General features: G+C 32.1%; 2 protein-coding genes across 3 annotated transcripts in view; one reads left to right on the top strand and one right to left on the bottom strand.

The window, feature by feature from the left end:
* The first annotated feature begins 1,633 nt into the window (after positions 1-1,633).
* LOC143073608 (E-selectin-like) overlaps positions 1,634-18,365 on the top strand; it is a 55,804-nt gene continuing 39,072 nt past the window's right edge. For both annotated transcript variants that reach the window (XM_076249278.1, XM_076249277.1), the window contains exon 1: positions 1,634-1,688. In XM_076249278.1, coding sequence (XP_076105393.1) covers positions 1,661-1,688 — 28 coding nt within the window. In that variant the 5' untranslated portion in view covers positions 1,634-1,660. The remainder of the gene's footprint in view (positions 1,689-18,365) is intronic.
* LOC143073609 (uncharacterized) lies at positions 4,852-15,979 on the bottom strand. Its single transcript, XM_076249279.1, has 6 exons — positions 15,832-15,979; positions 14,241-14,318; positions 11,143-11,262; positions 10,534-10,665; positions 8,331-8,468; positions 4,852-5,073 (listed from the first exon to the last, which is right to left on the bottom strand). Exons 1-6 carry the CDS (start codon positions 15,909-15,911, stop codon positions 5,028-5,030), a joined length of 594 nt encoding a protein of 197 aa, XP_076105394.1. The 5' UTR covers positions 15,912-15,979; the 3' UTR covers positions 4,852-5,027.

Raw genomic sequence — 18,365 nt, 5'->3', positions numbered from 1 at the left:
GTGCGAATCAATGTATCGTAATTTAATCCAATCTTCTCGCTCACTCTCTAAGGGTTCTGTAAATGAAGAAAGGTGAAGAATTATTATGGGCTAAAAAAGCAGTTCAAAAAACTAGTACGAAAAAAAACCGACAGTATAAAGCAAAGATGCTTGATTCCTTGCTGGAATTAGAAGACAAAAACCCCAAAGCTTATTGGGATATGATTAATAAATTTAAATATTCTGACAAGGACATCGGTGATCAGAGTTCCAATATTCCCTCTGATGAATGGTATAATTATTTTAATAAACTATTAAATGTAGATTGTAGTAATGAACAGGATGATTTTCCTACAAGGTATTATGTTTTTCTTGATTATGATATAAATATGCAGGAAGTGCTGAAAGCTATAAAAAGTTTAAAGAATAACACAAGTGTAGGTTTTGACTGTATAAGTAATGAGATGCTTAAACATTCTAGTGTGAATATGTTGAATTGTATTTGTGTACTTGGTGCCACTAAATATGCTTCTAATACTGCCAGTATGGCAGAACTTGGTCGTTATCCAATCTCTATATTTGTTATTTTGCAGTCTCTTAAATACTGGCTATATTTGTATAAAGACCCTCTTTTGAATTTTTCAAAATTAGCATATAAGTCAATCGAAGATGTTGATTGTACCTTTCCATGTACCTTCAATAAACACATTTTTCAGTTTCTAAAATTCACTCGTTTTGACCATGTTTGGAATAATAAAGGAACTATGTCAGAAGGAAAACTCGTATCTGCAGTGAAAAAGATATTACAAGAAAGATATGGCAATTATTTTTTCTCATGTTTGTCAGGTGAAAAGCAAAATAAACTACGCACATATTACAAGTTAAAAAAGGAATATAAACCTGAGACTTATACAAAGTTAAATATCTCAAAACAATATATTAGACAATTATGTAAATTAAGAATTTCTAACCACAATTTACACATTGAAAAAGGCAGATATAATAATACGCCTTTGGATCAAAGAATATGTAAACATTGTATTGATAACAAAATTGAAGATGAGTTTCATTTTATATGTGAATGCAACCTCTATCAAGACGAGACAGAAAAGTTTTATGATGACATTGTTAATATTATACCATGTTTTTGTAATTTAGATAATTTTAATAAATTTAAATATTTAATGAACTGTTCGGAGACTGATGTTCTCACCAGACTTCTTATATATATAGACAAATGTATTTTGATTAGACATTCATCATTGGGAATAATTGCATAATATTGAAGTGTGAGTTTTGTCTCTTGCTTGTTATAAGTGTCAAAATTGTTGGCTGTTATGTTTTATTGTTGTTTTGTTTTGTATATGTTTTTTATATGTGTTCATGTGTTTCAGCGATGATCCTTTTGTACTGGATTTTATACTGAATAAAATTAGTTAGTTAAATTAGTTACTTAACTTAAAATCGAAAACCAGCGTCCGCCGTTTGTACTATACATACTGTTTCTACCACCTGCTACTTCACAACTATTATTTAAACATCTGAGAATAAATATTACATATATACTCTAAACATTGACATAGGCAAACTTAAGAACGCAAACCCACGATTCAGATCAATCAATTATTAGAAAAATTGTTATGACATAGGCGATCTGTCTTTTATATGCCGATGAGAGAATATGAGGCTTTTGGTAGTTTTCTTACTGGGTAAGTTTGCAATGAATATATATAAAATTTATGCACTGATATATATTATATTAAAAGAAATAAAGAATAGTCATTCCTTTCCCAATTAAAACAATTTTAATGAAATTTTTGTAATAAAAATTTCTGCTTTATGAAAAATTTTGATCATTTTGAAATCTGCGACTTCAAACATATCGTATACACGAAAAAGTTTGATTTGGAGAAAGTATTGGAATAAAGGACCAAAATTCTACGCTGCAATAACACTTTAATCAAAATGCCAATGAAACGAAATTTATTAAAAAAAAAAAAGTATTCGTACAATAAAGAACATTGAACTTAGTTAAAATGATATTTTTGTGAACACATAATGTTTTAGATATGAGCAATAAAAACAGTTTTTAAAAAGGAACTATTGACTTATACTGTGTATAGAATTAATACTTAATAGTATCGCAACAACTTGTCATATTGCAAATTTAAAAAAAACCCAAATCAACAGTTTAGATTAATTTAAACAATGATATCAATGTGTACATTAATGGAGTTCATGTCTTTTAATGCTTACTCCCCGTATATAGCGTGATGACAATAACTTTTGTAACATGGATTTTCTTAACGTTTTTGTCCTGTAAAAATATCCTTGCCTACAAACGCGAGTGGAAAGTGATGGCTGTTTATAATCAGACTGGAATCAATATCACACTAGAAATAAGAATTATGATTAACAGTTTATAAAATAATGGAAGCATTTATAAATACCAGGGGCGTAGGAACCGAGAGGAAGATAGAGAAACCGGAGTCAAGGGATTTTTGTTTATAAAAAAAAATGAAAGATGACACTAACTTATTTCTAGATTATTAGATTATAAAATGTTTTTTCCGCTTGTCACTTTCGGAAAACTGCTCCAATCTTTTTCAATGTACTTATATGCCACTGAACTCAGCAAATATCCACTGTCAAATGACGGAAGAATATTTTGCAGTCGCGGATCCAGGGGGGGGGGGGGGGGTTCCGGGTGTTGGAAACCCCCTTTTTTTGGCCGATCAATGCATTTGAATGGGGACTTATATTTGGCCCCCCTTTTTTGTCCTGGGTTGGGAAACCCCTTTTTAAAAAGGCTGGATCCGCGCCTGTTTTGTATATATTAAATCATGATTTTGCAACATCAATGGTTAGTAGGGTAAATCCTGGACTTCTCCCCCCCCCGCTATAAACCCAATGATCTAGAGCAGGTTCTGCTTTGGTTACACAGAATGTATATACGCAGCATCGTCCATATTGACGTGCAGGATAAGTAAGTACGCAACCACGTTCGATCGATAATATAGATTCCTCGTGTAGAGAGAGTGCCTCAAGTTACCCCTGTGCGTTAAAGAACAATTGCAACAACTCTCTGGCGAGTCTTTTTGCACCAGTTGCAATAATATATGCTGTCTACAGACCCTTATAGTTGCTTCAAGGTTGTTTTTAACATGGCTGTGTATTTATAGATTCAACACAGACGAACGGACGCCCCACTGTATCAAGGGTTTTAATGATGGAACGGGGGAAGAAAAGAAATGCAAAACTGAAATTCATTCAACCTTTAAGTTTTATTTTAATTTGATAATTGACCCTTTCATACTAAAGTGCATCAAGTTTGAAGGAATTCATTCAGTGATATTTCCGAAAATAAAAGAGATAGATATAGGAAGATGTGGTATGAGTGCCAATGAGACAACTCTCCATCCAAGTAACAATTTATAAAAGAAAGCCTTTGGCTCACATCGAACAGCAAAAAATATAAAGGGCCCCAAAAATTACTAGTGTAAAACCACTCAAACGGGAAAACCAGTCTAATCTATATAAAAAAGAAAAACGAGAAACGCTTACATGAACCACATAAACAGACGACAACCACAGAACATCAGATTCCTTACTTAGGACAGTACAAACAATTGCAGCGGGATTAAACGTTTAATGGTACCAAACCTTCTCCCTTTTTTGAAACAATAGTATAGCATTACAACATAGAAAGACACACTGGTCAAAACATTTTCAAATTTTATCACCAGTATAAGGAAATAATTCGTAAATATAACTCAACATGCAGACATCTTATACGTTCAGGTATTTCACATCCAATCTGTTATGGTAATATTCTTTACAAAGCACAAAAATGTCAGTATTCACCTCAAAAGCTTACAAAACCTTTAAACATACTTATTAAGAAGGGATATAGTTACGATACTGTTGTCAGGTCATTAAAGATAGCATATTTTGGCTTTAATATAATAATTATTGATTCACTTATAGGGTCTTTGCATCGGAACTAAACACGTTTATTTAAAAAAAAACAGTTATTGGCATGACACGGGTTATGTTCTTTTCATATATCTTATGATAGTATGATACTAAACCCCTAACGGGAGGGATTGTGCCTGATATTCATATGATGAAATACATAATCTTTCAATCAGTTTAATTGAGGTCTGGAGCTGGCATGTCAGTTACATGTAACTGCTAGTAGTCTGTTGTTATTTATGTATTATTGTCATTTTATTTATTTTCTTTTGTTACATCTTTTGACATCGGACTCGGACTTCTCTTGAACTGAATTTTAATGTGCGTATTGTTATGCGTTTACTTTTCTACATTGGCTAGAGGTATAGGGGTAGGGTTGAGATCTCATAAACATGTTTAAACCCGCCGCAATTTTGCGCCTGTCCCAAGTCAGGAGCCTCTGGCCTTTGTTCGTCTTGTATGATTTTTAATTTTAGTTTCTTGTGTATAAGTTTAGTATGACGTCCATTATCACTGTACTAGTATACATATTTAAGGGGCCAGCTGAAGGACACCTACGGGTGCGGGAATTATCGCTACATTGAAGACCCATTGGTGGCCTTCGGCTGTTGTCTGCTCTATGGTCGGGTTGTTGTCGCTTTGACACATTCCCCATTTCCTTTCTCAATTTTACACTATAAAATATCAATTGGAATGATGTAACTCAAAAAAACGTAGTACTTGCATTTTTTTTTCAATTTTCATTCAACGAGCGAAATAATTATTTATAACAAAATCTGGTACTTTGACCTATAATGGTTTACTTATACAAATTGTGACTTGGATGGATAGTTGACTCATTGACGCTCATACCACATCTTCTTATATCTATATATGGTATGAGGATATATAATGAAAAACATATAAAATTTGTTTATACTTCTCGAAGTTAACATCACTTAATATACATTGATTGTTCTTTAACTAAACAACAGTTTGTAAATGTTATATATCTATACATCTTATTGGTCTGGTTATATATCTATACATCTTATTGGTCTGGTTTTTGGACAGATCCTGACTGTCCTATTCTTCTATCTTCGTAATGTACTGGTTATACTTAAAGGTTGTACTATTTGTCTAAAAGTAGAAAAATACAATATTCCCCATTATTAGTTACAAATAACAATACTAATGATATAATCTGGAATCAATATGTTTTCTACGGTACTAAATACTATATGATATCTTGACCTTATGTAAACGTATGATACTGAATGTATATTGACTAATTATTTTAATACGACCCTTTATTTAAATGTCTCATTAATGTATACCCCACATTTTCTTGTTAATGTCTCCAAAGCAAGAATTCGAACCCAGGTAAGAAAAAGATGTAATCTAAATGTGCAAGTGACACAACTTAAATATGAATAAATATATATTGATATTTTTGTAAAACAACTTTTTTCTAAGCTGATATCTTATATATGTACAGTGTTTTTCAACTTTATTTTATTTTATCATTTGGTTCCATAATCCATTTTATTCATATGTGACGTTGTTAGTACTTGAACATTTTTAAATGATACTAGAACACACCCGTGATATCACGGGTCCGTGACTGAATTAAAGTATATATATTACTATGCGCAAGCCTTATTTTAGTATTAGTATTGTCATCTGATAAAGCCATGCCGATTATAAGATACACGGTTTTTCTCTGCTTTCAAGTCTTTCTGTTTGAACCCGTCGCACTGAAACAATAATATTGATTATTTGGAAAACAAAAGGTCCTGGAATGGAGTATTTTTTAATCAACAGCATTGTCCTATATAAGTTATAAATAAAGTTGAATTATTTGCTTCGCTGTTTTACGTCATGCCCACTAACAAATTGAAAACTGTACCTATACGCCTTATTTTTAGTCCAGGTTTTTTGTATTCGTATTGTTATCTTAGAAAGTCTTACTGATTAAAATACTATAATAGGTAACAATTTGACAATTTAGTAGTGTCAACCCTGTGGTTATGACCCGTGTATATAGCATATTAATCCTGAATACAACGTTTGGTGGTGCGCCTGTCAGATGCGGAACGTACAGATAAGGTAATAGGTAACAGGTGAATATACTATTGGTATCGGTAGCGGACTCGACCCGGAACTTCTTAATTATTGGCAATATTAATTACGTGGAAAACAAAAGGGCCTGGAGTGGTGTAATTTTTAATCTACACCTTTGTACTATATTAGTTATATATAAAGTTGAATTCTGTGATTCGTCGTTTTTACGTGATGACGGCTGACAAATTGGACCTCGTAATTTTAGTATTATAGATTTAATCTTGGTTAATATGACATAAAATTGAGAATGGAAATGGGGAATGTGTCAAAGAGACAACAACCCGACCAAAATAAAAAAACACAACAGCAGAAGGTCACCAACAGGTCTTCAATGTAGCGAGAAATTCCCGCACCCGGAGGCGTCCTTCAGCTGGCCCCTAAACAAATATATACTAGTTCAGTGATAATGAATGCCACATGTACTAATTTCCAAATTGTACACAAGAAACTAAAATTTAAATAATACAAGACTAACAAAGGCCAGAGGCTCCTGACTTGGGACAGGCGCAAAAAATGCGGCGGGGTTAAACATGTTTGTGAGATCTCAACCCTCCCCCTATACCTCTAACCAGTGTAGAAAAGTAAAAGCATAACAATACGCACATTAAAATTTTTATATGCTACATGGTTTGCACAGAAGAGTTGCAATAACATTAATAACTTTATCAAAATAGTCTAAGACCATAAAGAAATGTTTAGTCTAAATTAAAAACAGAATAGCACGATCGTGTGAGAAACTATATATTGATAAAAAAATAATACGATGTTTTTGTTACTATGGTAACGGACTCGCGGGGCGATTTGATTATAATTGTTTTGTGCCGATCTGTATAATCAGCCCTCGGTCGATATCGGCTCGAGGTTTGATATCAAGACCAAGGACTGACAATTCAACTCATAAGAAAATGTTATGCAACTATACATAAATCTGAAAATATTGAATGCCCCCTATAGCTGCTGCCACGACAGTTGGTCCGATAACACAGTTACCGTCCTTTGCACCAATATAGTCCCTAGTGTGGACATTGTGTTACTTGCCATTTTTGTCGAGCCTTCGACTTTAGTCGAAAAAGCGAGACATAGCGATCCTACATTCTGTCGGCGTCGGCGTCCTCAAATATTCACTCTGCGGTTAAAGTTTTTTAAATTTTAATGACTTTCTTGAAATATCCTGGATTTCTACCAAACTTGGACAGAAGCTTGTTTATGTTCATAAGATAGTATCCAGGAGTAAATTTTGTAAAAATAAAATTCCATTTTTTTCCGTATTTTACTTATAAATGGACTTACTTTTCTGCCAGGAACCATAACATTCACTCTGTGGTTAAAGTTTTTAAAATTTTAATAACTTTCTTAAACTATCCTGGATTTGTACCAAACTTGGATAGAAGCTTGTTTATGATCAGAAAATAGTATCCAGAAGTAAATTTTGTAAAAATAAAATTCCATTTTTTCCATATTTTACTTATAAATAGACTTAGTTTTTTTTCTGCCAGGAAACATTACATTCACTCTGTGGTTAAAGTTTTTAAAATTTTAATAACTTTCTTAAACTATCCTGGAATTGTACGAAACTTGGCCAGAAGCTTGTTTATGATCAGAAGATAGTACCCAGAAGTAAATTTTGTAAAAATAAAATTTCATTTTCCCCGTATTTTACTTATAAATAGACTTAGTTTTTCTTCCAGTTAACATTACATACAGTCTGCAGTTAAAGTTTTTAAAACATTTTTAAGATTCTTAAACTAGCCTGGATTTTTACCAAACTTGGACAGAAGCTTCTGACAATCAAAAGATAGTATTGAGAGGAATAATTTTATTGATTTTTTTCATCATTTTTGTTGAGTGTGTGATTAACAGCAAAAGTAGGCGAGACAATGGGTTCCGCGGAACCCTTACAAATTTTTGTTTATACCCCTTCCAAATTTGGTCATGAATTTGAAAGCCAAGTAGTGATTTGGTCCAGCTAAAAAAGGTTTAAAATTAGCATTTCGGAAGCTGTTTATCAAGACCCCCTTAATATAAAATTGTCAATATTTTGAGTTAAAGCCCATGAAGTTTTCTATAATATTGATATGAATTTGTCCCAAAACACCCTGTAAAAATATTATTCAGAAAGCGCAGGTGGGATTTTTTTCAATTTTCATTTATTGTCTAAAAGAAATGCACTACGAAATAACCTCGGTCTCTGACCAGTTGAATGAAAACACGTTTCGCAGAGTTGTCGTAAAGTATATAGATATAGTACTTAGGATTAGTAACATTTAATATACCTGTGAGCTAAGAAATCTCGATGTAAAGCCTTTGGTCTTGAAAGTTCTTGCATTCTGATGGAAGCTTTCTTGATCTTCATGGCTCTCAAATCCGGTGATATCGCCGATGGACGGCCACAGCTGTATTTAAACGAAGGACTGAAAAAATTAATAAAAAAATAAGAATCTCAGTTTGAATCCAATCAGTTGTTGTGTAATCTTCAGGTGACAGCTCCTTTCCAACAGAACAATATAACTTGTGGTCATCATACGGTACTTTATAGGTAAGACAAATGTTCATAACATATGACAGGATTTTAATATGCAGATTCTATACAATTTAGAATAAATTTTAAACAAATCTTGTGGATTGTTTTCCGTATCAAATTCCTTCATAAACAAAAGAGATAAACCAAATACCTATAACCATTATCATGAAAATGCTTTCAATGGAGAGACACTACGATAAAAAATCAACTACAATCACCCATGATCGAGGTTCATAGCACGGACATTTATTTGTGACTTGATCATTGAAAACCATTTATACTAGAATTTGTACTGTATGATCTTAATATTCCCTTTTCTATATTTTACCTTCGTCACGCCACACGTACTCGCACCTGACTGCTCCGAGCTCGTAAGTGGTTGTGTCATTTTGTATCTCGAATAGGAAATCCGGTTATTAAATTAGGCGATGCCCGACGAGGGAATGCCAATGAATTCTGTGCGATATTTAAAATTATGCTTTTTTAAAATTTTGATATGTTGTTATTTAAGAAAAATGGACCTTTTTGATTTCGACGATTTTCAGTATTGCCGTTTCAGGAGTTAGGGTTACTGATAGATTGGAAAATAGGACTTTATGTTGCTGGTGTGAAATAACTTGTGAACCGGCATTCAGCCAATAGTTTTCATATTTTGACTCGTAAAGCGTTACTGATGACAAATGGTGGTCAAACTTGATATTCACTTTCATTTCTTGATAGGTTCCAATTTCAAAATATCTAGTCACATAACATTGCAGGTGAAGCAAGCCATACAGTAACGCTCTGAAGTTCAACAATGGTTATCTTCCAGATATAGAAAACCCGGTTTTCTGTCGATTTGACAGCTAATTCTTGCTTAGAGGTTATTTGAAGAATTTGGTTTTGATAGCGAAGATTTGACAGTGCACTCTGTTTAATTGTTTCACAGGTTTATTCTCGGGAAGGTATAAATCATGATGTATAGATTATTACATGGCATTTTTCATATCAGACCCTTTATCGGCCCAAGGTTATGATATTAGCCCAAGAGCTGCAGGCTCGAGGGCTAATATCATGAACGAGGGCCGATAAAGGGTCTGATATGAAAAATGACATGTAATTATCTTTTTATCATATACTTCAGCAGAAGAAATACAGACAAGAATCATTAAAATTTAATTTTGTTTGTCTTTGCATTTTCAGATAATATTTACAGACAACCAAAAAAAAAATCTTAAACTTTAATTGTTTTTATTGCATGCTATTACAATCATTTATCTTTTCACAACAATTACCATGTTCTTCCTTAATATTGTCAACTCATTTATGTCTTTCAAAACAAGTTTAACTTAATTCATTTTTGCTCCTCAACCATTTTGGGAAAAGTCTTATCACTTGCCGTTTTCCGCGTTCTATTGTCGTTTTCAAACAAATTTCCGGAAATGCACGAAGTTGCATGTGATAAACGTTACGGAAATTAACGGAAAGGCATGTGATAATATACCGGAAGCAGTCATAAAAGGTACCTTTATCAGCCCGCTATTGGAATTCCAAGGAATCTGGTCAATAAAACTAGTAATCCTTTCATAGCCTTTTGATATTTTCAAATGTTATTGAACTGTAAAATTTTAGTAATATTTTATACAAGTATATGATAAATATTGTATAGACACGTGTCACGTTGAGCTGGAGATGGTTTTGTTTGGTTATTTGTGTCGTTTAGATGTTAACTTTTTGAAGTATACACCGCAACCCTTTACATTCATGACTAATTTGTTTAATCTAATTAACATTGTTATCGCTGTATAAAATTCCCGCCAAGTATATGTTTTATGTCAGCAGATAGCCGTTGATAGCATTGTGGTACACAGGTCATTTGAGATGTAAATGTCATTTTATTTCAGTATAAATTTAAGTATGAATAGCACTTTTTAAAGTTTAATTCTACATAATTATATTAGATTTGATGATTATACCTAAACCGATTCCCTTGGTCGTGTGTAGGTTTTGGACTCGCTAGTTCTTTGACTCTCTCGCTAGCCTCCTTAACTTTAGGTTTGGCTTCTGTAATAAAGGATGCGCGTCCAATACTGTAGTAAAACAGAGGTCTGAAAAATAAAAATATGATTTAATAAATATTCTTTCTGCAAGAATCTTTTTTGATGATTATTTTTTTTAATTTGACACAAAGTGTCATTAATTCATTAAAAGTACATTGCCATTAGTAATTACAGCTGTGGTTATCATGTTATTAGTATGCGTTAAACCAGCCAATCAGTATTTAGTGAAGTTATAACTATACCAAGGAATTGTATATTTAAATATATAATTCCTTGACTATACTGACACTTCCAGAGCTCATGAGTTCACTCACAGTTTTGATTGTGCTCGTTCTGCTCAATCTTAAGTTTTCTGTGAATTGATTTGTTATATCAAGTGCATTTTTATGTATAAGAAAATCTTATATTCTGTTATCTTTACTGTACTTTGGTTTTTTGCAGTATCTTCTGTGTTGTGTCATGTCATATACCTGACATGTTATAGACTACCTGACAGGTTCGTCTTTAAGATTTGGTCTGATTTACCTGATGCGTTCGTTTTGAAAATTTCTCTTGGGTTTAGAAAGGTCCTTCACTCTTTCATTTGCCTCTGGTATTTTTCCAAGTGGTCGTATTGGTTGTTGTGATCCCCATAAAACATCTAAACTATAATATAAATCAAGATATTTGTTTATAAGGTATATCAACTCAAAATGTGGGATTTGATATCATAACCACAAGAAATACTGAGCGAATAAAACTATTTAACTGTAAAAAAATGCAATTGGTTTGGATGCGACTTCCATACAAGTGAGAGGTTTACTAGCAATAACACCAGGTTTATTCCACCATTTCCTATATAAGAAAACGACTGAACCAAGTCAAGAAAATGACAGCTGTTTTTCGTTTGTTAGATGTGTTTGAGCTTTTGTTTTTACCAATCAATAAAGGACTTTCCGTTTTGAATTTCCCATGAAGTTTAGTATATATTTTTTTTGATTTACGAGACAACCATTGACGACAAATTATGAATGTGTTAAATCTAAAACTAGCTAAAATATGCAGTATTGATATTATCATTATCTCAATAATTTTAAGGCTAGTGTAGTAACATGATGTAATACACATTATTTCTTATTTGATCAATAAATGTGTTTTCAATATATATATATATATATATATATATATATATATATATATATATATATATATATATATATATATATATATATATATATATATTTACGAGTCTAAATTGAAAACTACGTTCAAACCTATGATTGCGTTGGATAAAAACCGCAATTTTTATACGTGTGCATGTAAAACAAATTTCGTTGTAGAAGGGTCTAAAAACAGCACAAACAACATTTTCCAAAAGACCAAAAAAGTGAAAAAGTATATTTAAACAAAACGCATTTGACTAACAGGTCGAACAACTGACGTTCTTTTACCCTGCTGACTGCCATTGGCGATTGCCAAATAAAATTGATCACAAGATGTAACAAAATGGATCTAAATATAAATTTAATACTAAACAGAAAAAAATTTACTTGTGGCCACGATGTTATGCCACAAACATTTATATATAGTAAACACGTTTGATTTATCTCCCCTTATCGTTATTGTAACGTAATAAACGTTACCAACGGCAGTGTCGTCAAGGACATTGTTAAAACGTCGCCTGAAGATTGCCAGAAGGCATGAAAGCGCTAGTGACAATATTTTAACGAACTGTTATTATTTGATGTGAAATGTAGTTTGCAAATTTAAAAATATTATATTTTTTTTATCAAACTTTGGTTTTGAACTACGAGTACTCTCAGATCTGTACTTAGTGTCTTTCTATGTTTTTCTGTTTTATATAGATCTGATGAGTTAATATAAAAGAAGAAGATGTGGTATGATTGCCAATGAGACAACTCTCCACAAGAGACCAAAATGACACAGAAATAAACAACTTTAGGTCACCGTACGGATTACAACAATTAGCAATGCAAAAACCGCATAGTCAGCTTTAAAAAGCCCCGAAATGACAAATGTAAAAAAAAAAGGATTGCACATTACAATACAAATACAAATACAAATACAAATATTTCATTAGCACAAACTCATCAACAATAAATGGTTAAGGCTCATGGTATATCAATTACATAGTTGGTCAAACATAATAAGTATTACAAATAATGAGTATATTAATATGTAATTATATTTTTTATAAACAATGATTATGAATTAGACATTTTGACAATTTTATGGAGGTTGTTCTGCTTTACGCAGGTTCAAACTGTCTGAAATGAAAGAGGAAGTCAATTTTAGGATTGTGTATGAATTATTATTTAATAAAAAGATTATATCATTTTCATGTTTTTGAAATTTTGTAGGATCAACGATTATATTTGAAACTCAGTTTGGTAAAATATGGCCCTTTTAGTTGAGTATTTTTCACAATGTAAAAGAAAATGTTTGTCATTTTCAATTTGACCAGAGTTACATACAGAGCAGTGTCTCTCATTTCTGGGTATATTTAAATGTCTCCCTCTTTCAATCATCAGTATATGAGCGCTTATACGGATCTTACATATTGCAGCTCTGTCACTTCTGTTTTTCAATGTATCAACATAGGGTGGTCTTCTGCCCATTATGTAGACACTCTTGAAAAAGTCTAACTTTTTTGATTCAAATATATTTGCATTTTGAACTTGCAAACATTGGTCATTAATTCTTTGTTTAATAGAAGTTAAATTACCTTTAACATAATTAAAGTTATTGATGATATAAGACATTCCAAGTCCATTCAAAAGACTCTTGACCTTTATGACCCAAGAGTTTGAATCTACAGATTTAGTGAATATATCATATGCCAAAGATTTTTCCGAAGAAATTATATGGTTCAGGTAGTTGAATATTGAATATAATATTTTATTTTTCAAGGGAATTCTATTAAGTTCGGCTCGACATCCACCATAAGATGCCTTACAGTGAACCCCTAATATGTCTTTGATAAATTTAGCACGAAGTTTTTCAAAGGGATCAGAGTCTTTAAAATGTGAATCCACCCCCCAAATTTCACTACAATATGTAAGAATGGGAGTAACTAAACAATTTTTCAAGAAGTCTACCAGGGTTGTTGAGACCTATAGTTTTCTTTATCTTATAATATGCCTTCCTGGCTTTTTCCATTAGAGTATTCACAGCAAGGCAAAATTTGCCATTATACTTTAAAACAATACCCAAGTAACAATAATTTGTTACCGTTTCAAGATATGCATTATCATAAGTAAAATGGTTTGACAATGTTTTGCCATTAGAATTAAATATCATAATTTTTGATTGATCAGTTTTAACTTGTAGTTTCCATGATGAACAATATTCATGTGAAATATCAAGATATTTTTGTAGACCCTCTTTGCTTTACATAATTCATGGTACCATCTCAGTATGCTATCATGACAAACACACTCAATGTGTATTTGGGTTCAGCACCAAATATTAAGACCGATGAAGCAGTAGTACTGAAATGTTTTTAAAGTAGATGTGCAAAATTCGCACTTATCTTAAATTATTTTCATTGGTCAAGTAATACAATATATTTTCATTATCCATATTGATTAAGACAGAATAATACATATATTCTGCATACTAACCCTACATGAGTTGGGGTTCCATTGGATTGCCATCTTTCGTCGAGGTTCCTCGGGCGAGACAAAGCTTTCAAACGATCTCTAAAATATTCAATTTTGAACCGCCATTACACCATTCATTTATAACATGTAACATAACATAACGAAATTCAAACAAACTATATCAACAAGATCATTATATTATTATTATTTCATCAAATGAAAAATTGACAAATAATTCATATTATATCATGCACTACATTTTTTCTTCTTGGTTTATTAAATAAATGATAAACTGATTGATAAATTGGAAATTGGGAATATGTCAAAGAGACCACAACCCGACCAAAGAGCAGATAACAGCCAAAGGCCATCAATAGGTCTTCAACCGTCGAGAAAATCCCGCACATAAAGGGGGTATCAGATGGCCTCTAAAAAAAAATTTGCACTAGTTCAGTGCAAATGGACGTCATACCATGGAAGTATTATATTTGATTCTTCCATGGTCATACTAAACTTCAAACCATATAAATGAACTAAGTTGTGTTCGTATGTCTGTGGTGTATGTTTACACAGTTGTGCCTGCTGGATCCAATTTATTGTCACAATAACCTATTATATTTGTGAATTGGGATTGCTCATCCACTTTTGATTATACAACGGAACTATAAACAATTAACTGGCATACAAGTAACTCGAATAATTCAAGCCCTTTCCGTGTCCGATTTTCTCCCACACGATAATAATTAATTAACATCAATTAACATCAGTTTACATCATTTATCATCAATTAACATCCAGAACTCCTCCTTCTTTAGCTGCCAATTTAAATCAAAATTCCCATATTGCAAAGCGGTGTGAATTTTCCGGTTGACGGTCTTGATCGAGGAAGACGTTCAGGCGTTAATGTAGCCTTCGTAGATCAGCGGAATATAACGACTGAATTATTCGGGTTAGCATACAAGTGGACTGAATTATTCGGGTTAGCATACAAGTGGGAGATTTCATGGGCTATAAAACAAGGTTTTACGGTTTACCCTTGTTTTCTGCCGAAAATGCCTGTTCTAAGTAGTCAGTAATATGACGATTGTTATCTGTTCGTTCCAATGGTTGATATAATCGAGCGTTTGATATTTTTCTAGTTCTTCCGTATTTTTTTGGATAGATTTTCACACGGTAGTTTGTCATCTTTTACATATTGAGTTGTAAACCATTGCCATGCAAACAATTAAGCGAGGAGTAATTAAATACGAGTGCACATAACAATAATGTGTAGAACAATTTAACATGAGACATGGTAATTACAATCTAAGAAAACGGGAACTCATGTTTTAAAAGTTCAGAAATGTTGATTCGAATTGTGTGACCATTGGATAAACTGTGTAGCAAAAAAAAATTCAAGTCTCATTGGAAAACCTTTTTTAATTTCAAGTTCTGAATATTTAAGAATTTTATCATTGATTGATTGATTGTTGATTGCTTTACGCCGCATTAGCACAACAAGGCTATATCGCGGCGATGAAATTTTATCACGGTAGTAAGATATTGGTTGGTACAACATAATAAATTGAAAAATAAACAAATTATAAATCTACTTATTTTCCAAGATACTCACGATATTATACTTGGGGATGGCGACTGTGAGATTGGAGGTAGTCTTATAACCGCCGCCCGGCTCCTTCGTGCATCTCCCATTCTCTAGTTCTAACACCAAACTTATCACGTCTAAGATATATGTATTTTAAAATGTTATTCTATATTGTAATTTGTACATATATATTTATTAAGAGTGTTTAACAAATCCAGATTACAGTTATTAATTACGATTAAAATGTTTTATTGATTATATGTGTTGAAATAAGTAAAAGGTACATAATATTAATACGTAATAAGTAAGATTATACGATTAACAGTCATTAATAAGGATGTTTTTTCTCTCTCTCTCTGCATGGGTTATCCACAAGTCTAAGACAGTCATTCGTGCTTTAAACACTCAAATGACAAAATAATCTTCCCTTCATAGTGATGGCATATTCACTATACAATGATCGTCCTAGTTTGAAAACTTAATTGCAGGTTATTAAGGTGAACTTAATTTCAACAAAGTAACAGTATTTGGCTTTTATTTTGCTTTAAATCCGATCAATATTTAGCAGCTTTCTATCAAAAACTAATGTGATTTGTAAATCAAAAAGAGAAAGAAGACAAGTTTTGTGTAATCAACTTATCCTACAGTCTTCAACACAGACCCCTGAAATGCAAATTGATTGGAGTTGTGCACCTTCTATTTTTTATAAATACTCTGGTAATTTTGTTCTCTTTTTTTCACCAGCAAATTTATAAGAGAGAACACATTTTGTTTAATCAGCTCCTACATTTTTCAACCTAGATCCCTGACACTTTTAAAATACAGGATAATTGGACATATTTTGAAGTTGTACTTCAGCTATTAAGGAATTGTTTGAGTATCTTTACATATCATATTTCATCTACTAGTATTTCAATTTTCAGTATAGATCATTCCCCATTGTGTAAGATACATTCTGCACAAACCAGCCATTTGAGTTGTAACGTGTAACCGGGTGATCAATGGATCCGTATCTGAATCTAAGTGTTCAACTCAATTTTGCACCACAACCAGTTGTCCTATTCAAAACAATTAACACATCCTAAAATTGATTCACAACAAAAACTATATACACAGCACAATGCACATAAATCAAATTACAAGGTGAAGTACCTCATTCACAATGCATAAACACTGTATCATAACAGAATATATATACACAATGTCACTATGCAATCACTATGCAACATGTATCAGACCGATTTATTCACAATGTCACTAACATATTACTATGCAACATGCATACGGCCCTTTATTACACAATGTCACCAACAGATTACTTTGCAACATGCATCAAGTACGTATCACACAAAACATATGAACACAAAATCACATATATACAACTTCTATTTTAATACAACGTCCACCAATATTAATATCACCTTGTTAATCTGCAGCTAACCACAATAACACAATGACACATTTACACTTGCACAAATCCTTCAATGTACAAGGAATCATGGGAATATATAAAGATCTATAAAGTAAATAAACTATGACTGATTTTCGTTACAGAGTCTTTAATCTATTTTTTTTTTTATCATTTATTATTAGTTGAAAATTACATTTGTCTAGCTTTATTATAATGAAATACTTTGTCTGATTTTTTAAACACAACTTTTTTTTTAGCATATACAAATAGTTATGGCTGCGATATAGTTTGTTCTAAGGCGGCGTAAGGCAACCATCAATTAGCCAATCTACACAAGTTAAATAAGGCTGTACCTTTTGTTTATAGAGTAGAATCAGATAATAGATTCCGTTCAGTATGATATAATAGACTTAAAACTTTTAAGCAAATAACAATTGTTATAATTATTAAACTGAAACCAAAATGAATAGCATGATCAATATTATAAAGTTTTTGAATTAACAACCTGGAAATCATCGATTCATAATAACTGTTTTTATTTGGTTTTTTATTTATTAACGTTGTTGTACGTCAGACGAGGTCATGCACTTTGTTGATTGACCTTAACCTTTGACAGTTGTCTCTTATTCAGAGAAGTAAATCATATTATCTATAAGAACCAAGAATCTTTCATAGCTAAAAAAGCAGAAAAAAGAATACGAAAAAGAGAATATATGTTTTTATAGTTTAAAGAGAGGCCGAAGATGTAAACAGGACATTGAAAAAAATATTTTTCCTTTTCCCAAAAAGGCATTTTATTTTTTGAAATGCATATTATATTATATTATGCTAATTGGTTTGAATTATTAGATCAGTATGCCGGAGTGTCTTATTGTCAACATATTTGTTGAATTTGAAGGTAGACTTTTTCAACAAATTGTCGGCATTCCTAAGGGAATGAACTGTGCGCCTCTGCTTGCCGACCTCTTTCTATTTTCATATGAGAGGAATTCCTTCAGACACTTGTCAAAAACAAGAAGATTAAAGAAGCCTTATTATTTAATTTAACATTTTAAATTCAGGGGTAGGCAAAAGAACGTCTCGTCCTTTTTCTAAAAAAAATTCATCGGAAGGTACCAAGACCTTGTTGATAAATATCCTTATCAACTTC

The sequence above is a fragment of the Mytilus galloprovincialis genome, chromosome 4, assembly GCF_965363235.1.
Source record: "Mytilus galloprovincialis chromosome 4, xbMytGall1.hap1.1, whole genome shotgun sequence".
Taxonomy (NCBI): Eukaryota; Metazoa; Mollusca; class Bivalvia; order Mytilida; family Mytilidae; genus Mytilus; species Mytilus galloprovincialis.
Note: the sequence above shows the minus strand (reverse complement) of the source record. Positions and strands in the feature narration are given on the sequence as shown.

Coding starts and splice junctions, on each gene's coding strand:
- LOC143073609 (XM_076249279.1), bottom strand. CDS start 15,911: ATGGGAGATGCACGAAGGAGCCGGGCGGCGGTTATAAGACTACCTCCA. Junction 10,666..11,142: donor TTTCAAAACGAACGCATCAG/GTAAATCAGACC, acceptor TTTATTTTTCAG/ACCTCTGTTTTACTACAGTA. Junction 8,469..10,533: donor GACCAAGGGAATCGGTTTAG/GTATAATCATCA, acceptor TAATTTTTTCAG/TCCTTCGTTTAAATACAGCT.